At 51.2% G+C, this 12,381-nt stretch overlaps 1 protein-coding gene across 3 annotated transcripts in view; it reads left to right on the top strand.

Annotated features, from left to right (window-relative positions):
• The window catches only part of LSS (lanosterol synthase), a 40,530-nt gene extending 33,154 nt beyond the window's left edge, over window positions 1-7,376 (top strand). Inside the window, exons 18-23 of one of the 3 annotated variants that reach the window (XR_005019698.1) lie at window positions 2,307-2,372; window positions 2,782-2,862; window positions 3,448-3,618; window positions 4,456-4,534; window positions 5,059-5,846; window positions 6,192-7,376. Coding sequence is in view for 2 of the 3 variants with exons in the window: in XM_036850457.1 (XP_036706352.1) it covers window positions 2,307-2,372; window positions 2,782-2,862; window positions 3,448-3,618; window positions 4,456-4,534; window positions 5,059-5,190 (529 nt within the window). In the remaining variant the exon portion in view is untranslated. Of the gene's footprint in view, window positions 1-2,306; window positions 2,373-2,781; window positions 2,863-3,447; window positions 3,619-4,455; window positions 4,535-5,058 lie in introns of all 3 variants that reach the window. The other 2 variants (XM_036850457.1, XM_036850458.1) reach the window with 2 other exon arrangements.
• The last annotated feature ends 5,005 nt before the right edge of the window (window positions 7,377-12,381 follow it).

Genomic DNA, 12,381 nt, shown 5'->3' with positions numbered 1-12,381 from the left:
TTTATTGAGGATTTTTTATATCTGTGCTACTGAAAGATATTTATCCCTAGCTTGCCTTTCTTATAATGTCTTTGTCTGTTTTTGGTATGCTGTCCTCATCGAATGAGTTAGGCAAAATTCCCTCTGTTTCTGTTCTTTGGAAGAGATTGTAGAGATGGTACAATTTCTTCCTTAGGTGTTTGGTAGAATTCACCAGCGAATCCATCTGGGTAACTCTTTTTATTCTAATTAATTGCTTGTAGATTCTTTTGGGTTTCCTCTGTAGACAGTCATATCACTTGTAAATGACATATTTTTCCTTTCAATCCATAGGCCTATAGTTTATTTTCTTGTCTCATTGCCCTGGCTAAGACTTCAGTATTCTGCTTAGCAGAAGTGGTAATAGTGCCATCTTTGTCATATTTCCTGATTTTAAAGGGGAATGCTTCTAATATTTCTCCATTAAGAATGACATTTGGGAATTCCCTGGTGGTCCAGTGGTTAGGACTCCGCACTTCCACTGCAGGGGGCCTGGGTTCAGTTCCTGGTCAGGGAACTAAGGTCCCACAAGCTGTGTGATGTGGACGAAAAAAAAAAAAAAGGAATGACGTCTCTTGTAGGTTTTTGGTAATTATCCCTTTTCAGGTTAACAAAGCTCTTTTCTCTTCCTAGTTTGCTAAGTTGTTTTTTCTCTCTGTTGTGAATGGGTGTTGTATTTCAGCAAATGATTTTTCTGTCTCTATTGAGATGATTATACATTTATCTCCTTTATCTGTTAATGTTGTAGATAATTATTGTAGATTTTTCTAACGTTAAAACACCTTTGCATTTCTGGATAAACCTCACTTAGTATTGGTATATCTCTACTGTACGTAGTTTCCCAATATTTAATTTAGAGTTTTGCATCTGTGTCCATTAATGAACAGCCTGAAATTTTTACTTTACCATATCCCTCTTGTCTGGTTTGTTGAGAAGCTTATGTTGAGTTCCCAGAATGAACTAGGGAAAGTGTTCCTTCCTCTTTCTATTTCCTAGGAGAGTTTGTGTAAGATTAGAATGATTGTTCTTGATAATTTGGTAGAATTCACTTACAAAATGTCTAGACTTGGAGTTTTTTTTCTGGGCAAAGTTTATGTTTTTTACGTATATCTTTAGTAGTTGTAGGACTATTCAGGCTCTTTATTCTTGAGGCAGTTTCAATACATTAATTTTCTGAGTAATTTGTACATATTGTCTAAGTTTTCAGATGTATTGCATGAGTTTTTCTTATTTTCTCTTCACTTTTTAATTTCCACTAAAGCTATAGTCATACCGCTCTTTTTATTGCTAATGTTGTTTATTTGTACTTTCATTCTTTGTATTAACATGTCTTGCTGAGTTGGTGGCTCAAAACAGCTCACGTTTATCACCTCGCGGTTTCTGTGGGTCAGGAGTCCAGGCATGGCTGAGCTGGGCCCTCTGCTTCGGGGTTTCCCCGGGTTGCAGTCAGGATGCTGGCCAGGGCTGGGGCCTCACCTGAGCCTTGACTGAGGGTCTGCCCCAGGCGTGTGCGGTTGTTGGCAGGCTTCCATCCCTTGCAGATTGTCAACCTCAGGCCCCATTTCCTTGCTGACTGTTGGCTGGAGCCACCCTTAGTTTCCTGCCACGTGGGCTTCTGTATGGCGGCTCCAGGAGAGCCAGCAAGGGAGGGATCAGTAGAGCCAGGGAGTCTGTCTGCCAGCCAGGTGGGAGCTGGAAGCAGCGACCATCAACGGTGCAGGGATCAGCTGGCTACAAACAGGACACGGGGCTGCCGCTCGAGAGGGATGACACGGGCTGAGCACCTGGAGGCCAGTGAGCGTCATGGGGGGCGGATCACCCTAAAGGCTGTATTCGTACCTTCCCCTCTGGTCCTTTCAGAGAACCAGGTCTTCTTTGGAAGTACCAGTTACACCTGTGATGGATCTTCTTTGTCCTCTGAATGTATCATTTTCTCTCTCATTTTTTGTTTATTTTAAAGTTTTCGTTCATGTGATTTACTCAAGCCTGTGTCACTGACCTTGTTTTCGGTGATATTGATCCTGTTTGTAGCTGCTTCTAATGTGGGTTCGTCCCTGAGGTTTTCCTCTCCTTAATTTCTTTTCACTGCCACTTTGCTCCCCTCCTGTAGCCTGTAATTGCTGCTTCTTTGACCTTGTATCTCCTCCCTGAACTGTTTGTTTTTACATATTTTTAAGGAAGACCATGCTCATTCTTTTGAGGCCGTAGAGTGGGGGGAATGGGGGTAGCAGGTAAGTTGCTGTTTTGCTGGAATGTTCATCGGGCATGTTCATCCTGCTGTGTTCCAGGGAGACCCTCGAGCGGGGCCTGCAGTTCTGTCGGCAGAAGCAGAGGCCTGATGGCTCCTGGGAAGGGTGAGTGATGCCTGTGGGTGCAGATGCGTGTGGGGTGCTTGTGCTGCCCCAGGGGTTTCTGGACATGTTCCTGGTGGGCCTTGCTCCTTTATGAATGCCCAGCCTCCCCCGGTGGTGACTGCTCAGCGTGCTGCTAAGGCAGTGTGGTGAGGGCGTTGGAAGGGCGCAGTGGCCTGGTGGCTCCACCCCTCCTCTGTGTTTGGATCCGTTCTCATCTGGCTTTGGATCCAGCACATGGAGCCGCCCACGGAGGCCAGGTTGGGTAGGTCTGTCTTAGTGCTGAAGGCCTTGTGGATGCTTTTCCTGAAGATAGCCGCAGCCCCCCCGTGCACCCCCATGCTGGAGGGAGTCCCTGCCCCCGCTGTGAACGAGGACTCAGGGGCCGGGCGCTGTCCCCTTCTTCCTCCAGCTCCTGGGGGGTGTGCTTCACCTACGGCACCTGCTTTGGGCTGGAAGCCTTTGCCTGCATGGGGCACACTTACCACGATGGGTGAGTGTGGACATTCCCACCTTGGCGGGATGGGGGTCTTCTCAGCATGACACTCTGCTGGAGGCGTTTCTCCCTTTGTTGTTTGATTTGGGGGGTGTTCTTACATGTTTTTAAACAGTGAGATAAGATCAAGATTCCGGAAAATGTGTGAGCCACTGTGCCTCACTGCGCAGCCTCCCGGCTCGTGTGGGGGAGGGAAGCCACTGGCCCCCTGCCCTCCCCCAGCTCACCCGCCCGTACCCAAGCCCCACACCCAAGTAGGAGCAGGAGCGGCCCGAGGCCAGGATGCTGGCTGGGAGAAGGGAGGAGGCCTCGGGTCAGCTGTCTCCAGCTGCCTCCCTGAGGGCTGCTTTGCTGGCGGGCCACGTCTGGGAGGCCATCTGCAGATGCACAGCATCTCCCTTTACCTTCCAACGGCCCTGCAATGCCGGCGCCTGTCCCCCTTCACGTCCCACGGTGGGGTGGGCCTGAGTGCGGAGGCCCACACGGCCCTCTCCGTGACCCTGAGGGGCCTGGCCAGGGCGAGAAGGGGGGCACAGACTTCGCCCGGCATGACGGTGTCTCGTGTCTTGCTGGTCTCTGCAGGGCTGCCTGTGCAGAGGTCTCCCAGGCCTGCGACTTCCTGCTGTCCCGACAGATGGCAGATGGAGGCTGGGGGGAGGACTTCGAGTCCTGTGAGCAGCGGTGCTACGTGCAGAGCGCCTGCTCCCAGATCCACAACACATGCTGGGCCCTGATGGGGCTGATGGCCGTCAGGTGGGGGCGACGAGGCCTGTCCCAGAGCCGCGGGGCTGGGCGAAGGAAGGGCGGTGAGCCGGCAGCCTGGGCGGGCACGGCAGCTGAGCTCCGAGTGCAGCAGTGGCAGGAGGCGAGGCCTGCGGGGCCCCCTCAACAGGCTCCCAGGGCAAGGTGGCAGGTCCTGCAAAGAGGCCACCAACAGGGACAGCCAGGGGAGCAGGGCCGTCAGCAGCGTGAGGTGTGGCAGCACCTGCAGCTGCTCTGTGTCCGCAGCCGGCCCTAAGCCACACACGTGCTCAGGCGCATGCACACAACACACCCACGCAAACATGTGCACACAGACGTGCACACGGTGTCCCAGCCTGTGCTGCCCTTTTGGGTTTGGGGCCACTGGGAAATCTCCCTAAAACCCCCTCAAAGGAAGGCCGGGTAACGTGGGCAGGAGCGGGCAGGCTGAGCTCTGTCCTGAGCCGTCGAGCCTTCTGGTGGCTCATCAGGCCGGGACGAGCAAGCTTAGCACATGTGGCTTCGGTGGCCCTCAGAGGGCCCTGAGGACCAGTGGCCGGGGGGACAGGAGAGCAGCACCTCATGGCAGGGACCGCTCGCCCGGCCACGCGTGGGCTGCCCTCCTGTCCGCTCGCCTCTGCCCTGGTGGCGTTTCCTGCTCCTCGGGGTGTCTGGTGGGCCGACTGTTACCGGCGGGTCTGCAGTTCAGGTCTGTCTGTCATCGTGCAGCGTTTCGCATCCTTGTCCCTGTGCTTGGCTGCGTGAGGGTGAGGACGCAGGTCTGTCCACAGCCGGAGGTGGACTTGTGCAGAGTGGGGGTGGGAGTGCTCAGTGCCCCTCTCCCTGCAGGCACCCTGACGTAGCAGCCCTGGAGAGGGGAGTCAGCTACCTGCTTGGGAAACAGCTGCCCAATGGCGACTGGCCCCAGGTACGAGTGGGCTCGCGCCTGGCCCCACGTCCTTCATGGTCCCGCGGGTGGGGTTTCACCTTGGGGATTTGAGAGTCACAAACACCACCGGTGAGTGGCCTGTGTTGGAAGCAGGTCTGTGATGGTGGCGGGTCCTGAAGGCCTGGGCCGTTTGCAGCTGAAGCACTGGCTTGGCGGCAGGGCTGGTGGTGTCGGGGAAGGAGCTGGCGGGGGAGAAGCCCACGGGCCAGGACGCCCTTGGGCTGAGCCTGACAGCCCCTCACTCAGAAGGAAGTGTGGAAGGGCATGGGGTCACGAGGTCACATGAGGCTGACCCCGCCTTGGATGAGTCTGGGGTTGGTGGGGCTGCGAGGGGTTGGTGGCCCGGGCTGGAAGGTTTGTTGCAGGGCCTGGGGTCCGAGAGCTGGGGTGGTGGTCGGCCCGCCTGCTGAGGTCAGCCGGCCAGCCCTCCAGCCAGGGTCCCGGTTCAGGGAGCTGTCCAGCCCCTGGTGGAGCCGTTGTGTTTATTCCCTGTGTCCTTTCAGGACAACACCGCTGGGGTCTTCAACAAGTCCTGTGCCATCAGCTACACGAGCTACAGAAACATCTTCCCCATCTGGGCCCTTGGGCGCTTCTCCCGCCTGCACCCCGAGAGCGCCCTGGCCGGCCACCCTTGAGAGCACGTCTGTGGGCACCTGGGGGGGGCTGGTCATGCGAGTTCCAGGCGAGGTTGGGGCATCTCAGAGGGGCCGAGGCAGCCCCCTCCCTGCCCGCTTCGGCAGGAGCGCTGAGCCTGGGCCTGTGGCACGGGCAGGGCTGGTGCCTTCAGACCCAATTTTCAGCGTAGGGTTAGTTCTGAGAACAGTTGGTCGAGCTCGGGTGAGGGAAGGAACAGGATGAGCCATGAGGGCGGGTAAAGCACAGTGCGCTCCGTGGTACCCCCTGGCGTGGTACCCCCTGGCGTGGTACGTGTCCTCTCTGTGGGCGTGGGGCTGGGAGGGCTTTCCTGACCGGTGACTGAGTTCTCAGGAGCGGAGCAGCTGTGCCTCGTCCGCGTCCTGCCTTGGGCCCTGGAGGACTGGCTCTTCCTGACTCTGTCTCTGGCTGAGGGATGGGACAGCCGCCCCGAACGGCCTGGCAGGAGAGGCTGGGCCTCCCTGTACACTGTGGCGGCTCAGGCTCGGCGAGGATTGGGGACCAGACGCTGCACGCTGGCCTGCCCCAGGTCTCGAGCTCGCCAGCGCCGCGTCATGGTTCAGCCAGCCTGTGGGGCGCCAGCATCGCTACCTCCAGAGGTTGTAGTCGTCTTGTAGTGACAGATGGGAGGCCAAGCGTAAGGAACGGAGACGGGTTGTTAATGGCCACACAACAGTGGGGCCCTGATGTGTGTTGGGGACACCCGTCACCCCCCTTTGTGCTCTAAGCTGAAGGGAGGGTCAGATTTCCAGGGTGCTGCCTCTCAGGTGGTGAGCCTCTGAATTCCCCTCTGGCTTCTAAACCCGTCTGGCTTAACGTGCATGGGCTTGGGGCTCAGGATGGAAAATCCAAATCCTGGAATTGCCTCTGACCCACGAGGATGAGCAGGAGTGTGGCTGTGAGGGTCACTGAGAGCGTTGATGAGAGTCAAACCCAGGCCTGGTGTCGCCCCAGGAGCCCACCTGCTTCTCGTCCCCCCCAGGGCCTTCTCCGTCTGCTGTTCCTCTGTGCCTCTCCCTGTCTGACGGCAGCCCTGGCTGCCTGGTCCAGCGGACCGCCCTCCCTCTGACAGCCAGAGAGACACCTGGATGCCCCGCTGCTCCCGCCATCCCTGCCCAGACCCTTAGGGCGCTCTCCGAGGTTTCCACCACGTGGCCTTGCTTCCGCAGCTCTCGTGGCCCCCGAGCGCTCTCCCTGACTCTGCCCGGGGCTCGCCTGCGTCCGGCCTTTGCCTGAGCTGCCCTCCACTGCCCTCCTGCCCCAGGTGGTGCTCTACCTGCTCTGAGCCCCGCAGGGCCTGGGCGCGTGTACGCCCTGGCAGGTCCTGCTGGCTCCACCGGCTGCCACACTGTGGAACGTAACGGGTGTTCAGCTGGTGCTAGTTGGATGTCAGCACTTGCCCCAGACGTTTTTAAACTAGGGTTTATTTTGCTGAGGAAGCTGCGCTGGGCCCCTTTGAGATCTGTCAGAGTTGCTCTTGCACCAGCAGCGCAGACGGTGATTTCCAACAGTCTGCTTCTTGCAGCGGTCACTGCCCAGCCATGATCAGATCACTGGATGAAACATAAAGCTTCCAGGAAAGAAATGAAAATCCACTGTTATACTGAAACATTTTTGAACGTCACCTATCTTACCAGCTACCTTAATACACAGACATTTGAGTCCCTTAGGCAGAGGCTTGTCGTGCATGTGTTTTGTTTCATCCTGGAAACCGTCATGGATTGGGGTCCCTTGTGCCCCACGTCGGACGCTGGACCACCACCCCTCAGTCTCAGGGAACAAGAGAAATTGTTCCCAGATAAGCAGGATACACCTCTAGTTATTTGAGGGGAAAATATTTGCCTCAACCTGATTAAAAGTCAGGTTCTCTATCCTGGGTGAATGATTAACATGTCTTGAATTCAAATTGTTTTATTTTTGGTTATCAGGAGCAAATTTTGAATGTTGTGCTGGGAAGTTTTCTCTGGAGCCAGGTTAGCTTTTCTTGTTCAGCAGGATGTAAACTTCAGATCTGACGCTTTGAGGGATTCTCTAACTGGAAATGCTTAACTCACAATGGAAACTTATCTCCAAGAAAATGCTTTCCTTACTGAACATAACCAATGTCGATACGTAGATTTAAATTTTATTCGGACAATAAAAATGTTTGAACAATTGATACAATCAACTGTTGCTTCCTCATTCTTCTCTCAACTCTCAGCAACTAATTATAGGTTAATTGGTCAGCTTGATTTATGTTCATCTCTCCCTCTGCAATATAAAGTTTTATTTATAATTCCCTTTGTTTCAAAAAGAAATTAAGGTTAGAAACACAAGACAAGGGGACATGAAGGCAAGAAAGTTAGAGGGGAGTGGCAGGGATGTCACACATGAGGTACCTGCCAGGGGCTTGATTCACTTGCTGTCGTTGGCCTCCAAAGTCAGTGCTCAGCTTTCTCACTGATTGTGGGAAGGGGGCGTCTGGGCTGCGCCTCTCCACAAGGTGTCTGGTCACAGCAGAATTCACAAGAACCGCCCTCGCAAGTGGCAGCCGTAGGAAGCTGAAGACGCAGCTCTGACGAGCTCAGTAAACTTACTAGGGGCACTGGGGCAGCATGTCTTGACCTTGGGCTCCCCTCAAAGACATGTGCCTGGCATTTTCACTTGGAATTTCTGGTGCTGTTTTAAAAACCCTCTTTCCTCACTCAGGATTAGGGTGATAGCGATAACTTCAGAGTTACTTGTTTTCTTCAGGGAAAATAATTCAGTAGTTTCTACGTGATGACTATTATTGGTATGTGACTTCCAGCCTTCCTCCCAGAGCAGTGGTGCCCCAGGGGCCATTTGAGACCCATGCTGCACATGGTGGAGAACAGCTACTTTGGTGGCTTTAGGCAGCCGCTGATGCCTGTCCCACGGCCAGGCCTCTTGTGCAGGATGCAGCGAGCCGGAGACCTCATGTTCCCTGATGGCCCTGGTTCTTGGGAAGGTAGAGGAGCAGGGCTTGCCCTTGGGCCCTCTAGGAATAGGTGAGTGTTGAAGCGGCCTGACAGTGGCCAGAAGACTTAAAACATCAGAGCTTCAGTGGCCTGTTGGATAATACTGAATGGTCCAATACGTGTCATCTGAGACCTAGAAAAGCGGGAGGGAGGATGGAAGGCAGGCAGAAAAACATTGGAAGAAACCATGGCTGAAATTTTCCCTAACACAAGACGTGTAAGCCCACAGATCCATGAACCTCAGCGACAGACCAAAAACCCCACCAAAACCCACTTTAAGGCTCATGATAATCTGATGAAAACCAAGGATGAATAAATCTTAAAAGCAAACGAAACAGGCACGTTATGTACTGGTGAGCAAAGACAAGGATGACAAGCGACTACTCATCAGGAACAGACATGCTGGAATGACGTCTTCAAAGTGTTGAAACCTTAAATTCCATATTCAAAGAAAACAAATGAAAGCAGAGTGGACCTTTTCCAGACAAACCAACGCTGAAGGAATCATCCAGCAGCCTTGCCTTACGAGAAATGTTCAGTTGTTTAGGTGTGGGAAAGAGATACCGGGTGGAAACTGATATTCAGAGAATGAAGAGCACCAGGTGGGAAGTGTGTGGTAAGTATAGAAGCTTTCCCCCTTTGTCTAAAAGATTTTTTCTTTAACTTTTTTTTCTTTTAATTAATTAATTAATTTATTTTTGGCTGTGTTGGGTCTTCGTTGCTCCACGTGGGCTTTCTCTAGTTGTGGTGAGCGGGGGCTACTCTTTGTTGCGGTGCACAGGCTTCTCATTGTGGTGGCTTGTTGCGGAGCACATGCTCTAGGCGCACGGGCTTTGGTAGTTGTGGCACGTGGGCTCAGTAGTTGTGGCACACGGGCTTAGTTGTTCTGCAGCAGTGGGATCTTCCCGGAACAGGGCTCAAACCCATGTCCCCTGCATTGGCAGGCAGAGTCTTAACTACTGTGCCACCAGGGCAGTCCCTAAAATTAACTTTTAAAAGCAAAAATAATAATGGTGGTTTTAACATAAGAAGTAAAAGATATGACAACACAAAGGATGTTGAAGGAGGATGGAGGCTCCTACCTCGTGTATAAAGTGGTATGCTATGTAAAGGTAGACTGTGATAAGCAGAAGAAACCTACTGTAAACCCTAGAGGAAACCACTAAAAAAGAAAGAGGTACAGCTGGTAAACTAATAAAGGAGGTAAAATAACCCTCCTAAAATAAAAGAAGGTGAGAAAAAGAAGAACAAAGGACAGATGGGACAAACAGAAAACAAATAATATAATAGACTTAAACCCAACTCTTATGGACTGAATTGTGCCCCCCCACTCCTAATTCATATGATACTGCATCTGGAGATGGGGCCTTTAAGAAGATAATTAAGGTTAAATGAGGTCCTAAGGGTGGGTCCCTGATCCAGTAGAACTCGTGTCCTTGTAAGAGAGAGAGACACCAGGAACACACACACAGAGGAAAGACCACATGAGGACCCAGGGTGGGCGGTCGTCTGCACATGAGGAGAGAGGCCACAGGAGGGACCAGCCCTGCCAGTACCCTTGTCTTGGACTTCTAGCTTCCAGAACTGTAAGAAAATAAATGTTGTTTAAGCCACGCAGTCTGTGGTGGTTTGTTATGGCAGCCCTAGAAGACTAATACACCAACCATTTAAATAATTTTATTAACTGTAAAGGCCAAGCACTCTGGTTAAAAGGCAGAGATTTTAACCAGAGATTGTTAACATTGGATGAAAAAGCATGACCCATCAAAGTTGTCCGTAGAAATTTTTAGTATAAAGATACAGACAGGATACAAGTGAAAGTTTAGAAAAATACATAACATAAAAAAATAAGAAGAAAAAGTGCTATATTAATATCAGTACATTTCAGGAAAAGGAATAGTACCAGAAATAAAAAGACATTTACTAACAATAAAAATGTCAATTCAGGGCTTCCCTGGTGGCGCAGTGGTTGAGAATCTGCCTGCTAATGCAGGGGACACGGGTTCGAGCCCTGGTCTGGGAAGATCCCACATGCCACGGAGCAGCTGGGCCCGTGAGCCACAACTCCTGAGCCTGCGCGTCTGGAGCCTGTGCCCCGCAACGGGAGGGGCCGCGATAGTGAAAGGCCCGCGCCCCGCGATGAAGAGCGGTCCCCGCACCGCGATGAAGAGTGGCCCCCACTTGCCTCAACTAGAGAAAGCCCTCGCATGAACCGAAGACCCAACACAGCCAAAAATAAAATAAAATAAATAAAGTAGCTATAAAAAAGAAAAGTGCTTTAAAAAAAAAAAATAGAGCCCATTTCCCATTTTAAAAAAAAAAAAAATGTCAATTCATCAAGAAGGCATAGCAATCTTAAATGTATGGGCACCTAATAACAGAGCTTCAAAGTACACGAAGTAAAAACTGGTGGGACTAAAGAAAGAATTAGACAAATACACAATTGAAGTGGGAGACTGTAATACTTGTCTCAGCAACTGTAGACAAAACCTTCAACCAACTTGAGGAATTGGCATCTGTACAGCTCCCAGCATTCTTTCCTAGTGCTCATTCACTAAGATAGGCCATATGCTGGATCATGAGACAAGTCTCAAGAAATTCAAAAGGATTGAAACTGTACAGAGTGTACTGTGACAACTGAGGAGTTAAATTAGAAATCAGTAACAAAAAGACTTAGAAAATTCCAAATATTTGGAAATGAAACAATACACTTCTAAATCATCTATAGTAAAAAATGAAAGCACAAGGGGAATTAGAAAATATTTCAAGCTGAATGAAAATAAAAACATGACATCAAAATTTGTGGGATGTAGCTAAAGCAGTGCTTAGAGAAATGTTTACAGGCTTACATATTAATGCTGTAGATAAGGTTTAAAATCAATGATTTAAGTGTCCATCTTAAGAATCTTAAAACCAAAGTAAGTAGAAGGAAGGATATACCAGATAAAAGGGTAGAAGTCAAATGCTACAGAAAACATAAAAGATCAGTGAAACCAAAAGTTGATGCTTTGAGAAAAGTAACAAGCCTCTAGTCTGACCAAGTAAGAAAGAAAACAACCTATATCGGGAATGCAAAAGGGTACCTCACTATAGATCCTGCAGAAGTGAGTCGTCCAGCCTGCCCCCTAAGCCTGGCCACCCTTCTCCCTGGATCACACGGTTCCCACATGATCTGCTTTACATGCTCCTGCAAAAACCTGCTAACACTGTTTCTGCACTTTCACATTTGGTTTTCTGCCTCGGCTGGACCTATTTGTCCTCAGAGGCATGACACCTCAGAGAAGACAATAAGGAAATATGAGCTGTGTAATGCCAGTACTCCACAAGGTAGATGATGTGGACAAATTCCTCAAGAGACACAGTTGTTATCTAGATGGGCATGAGAAGAAATGGAAAATGTAAGTGATTTTATATCTATTTAAGAAATTGAATCAGAAACTAAAAGCTTTCCTGGAAGAAAACTTTAAGCTCACATGGCTTTGCTGGTGAATTTATCAACCATTTAAGAGAGAAATAGCAATGTAACACAACATCCAGAAAATGGAGGAGGGAACACTTTGCAACTCATTGTATAAGGTCAATATGACCTTGATAGCCAAACCAGACCAGGACATTACAAGAAAAGGAGATACAGATCAATTTCCCTCATGAACATAGAAAATACTTAAAATATTAGAAGTTGAATCCAGTGATGTGTTAGAAGGGAAGTGCATCATGACCAGGAAACTGGCAGGATGTTCCCAGGTCCCTGGCTGGAGGGTACCACCTGGAGAGGGTTTTCTTGTGGGGGGAAAGAAATGGCACTGTAAATGCGAGGGGAGGGGCCGGCGGAGGGGAGCTCCTCACCCCCCGGCCCTGTTCTCAGGAGGCTGGCGGGACATCTGCCCTGGGGCCTTCCTCAGTGGGCGCTGTCCACGTTCCCGCCGTCCTGTCAGCTCTGTCTTGGCATGCAGCCCTTCACAGATCCCCCCCGAGATTGGGTGGGCGACGATACGCTAAGCTGTGAGTCTGGGGAGGCAGGGCTGCGTTCTGCCTGGAGGCTCCTCCCCCTCCCCCTGCCCTCGAGGCGTCGAGGCGTCGGCTGAAGGGGAGAGAAGACGCTGCTCCTGTTCTGGGCTGTGTCCTCAGGCGGAGACGCAGGCGACCCGGCTGCGGCCTTTGGAGCCAGGAGACAGTGCTGAGTTTGTGCGCCTT

The sequence above is a fragment of the Balaenoptera musculus genome, chromosome 4 (assembly GCF_009873245.2).
Source record: "Balaenoptera musculus isolate JJ_BM4_2016_0621 chromosome 4, mBalMus1.pri.v3, whole genome shotgun sequence".
Classification (NCBI taxonomy): domain Eukaryota; kingdom Metazoa; phylum Chordata; class Mammalia; order Artiodactyla; family Balaenopteridae; genus Balaenoptera; species Balaenoptera musculus.
The sequence above is the reverse complement of the archived record's forward strand: the minus strand, read 5'-3'. Positions and strand labels throughout refer to the sequence as shown.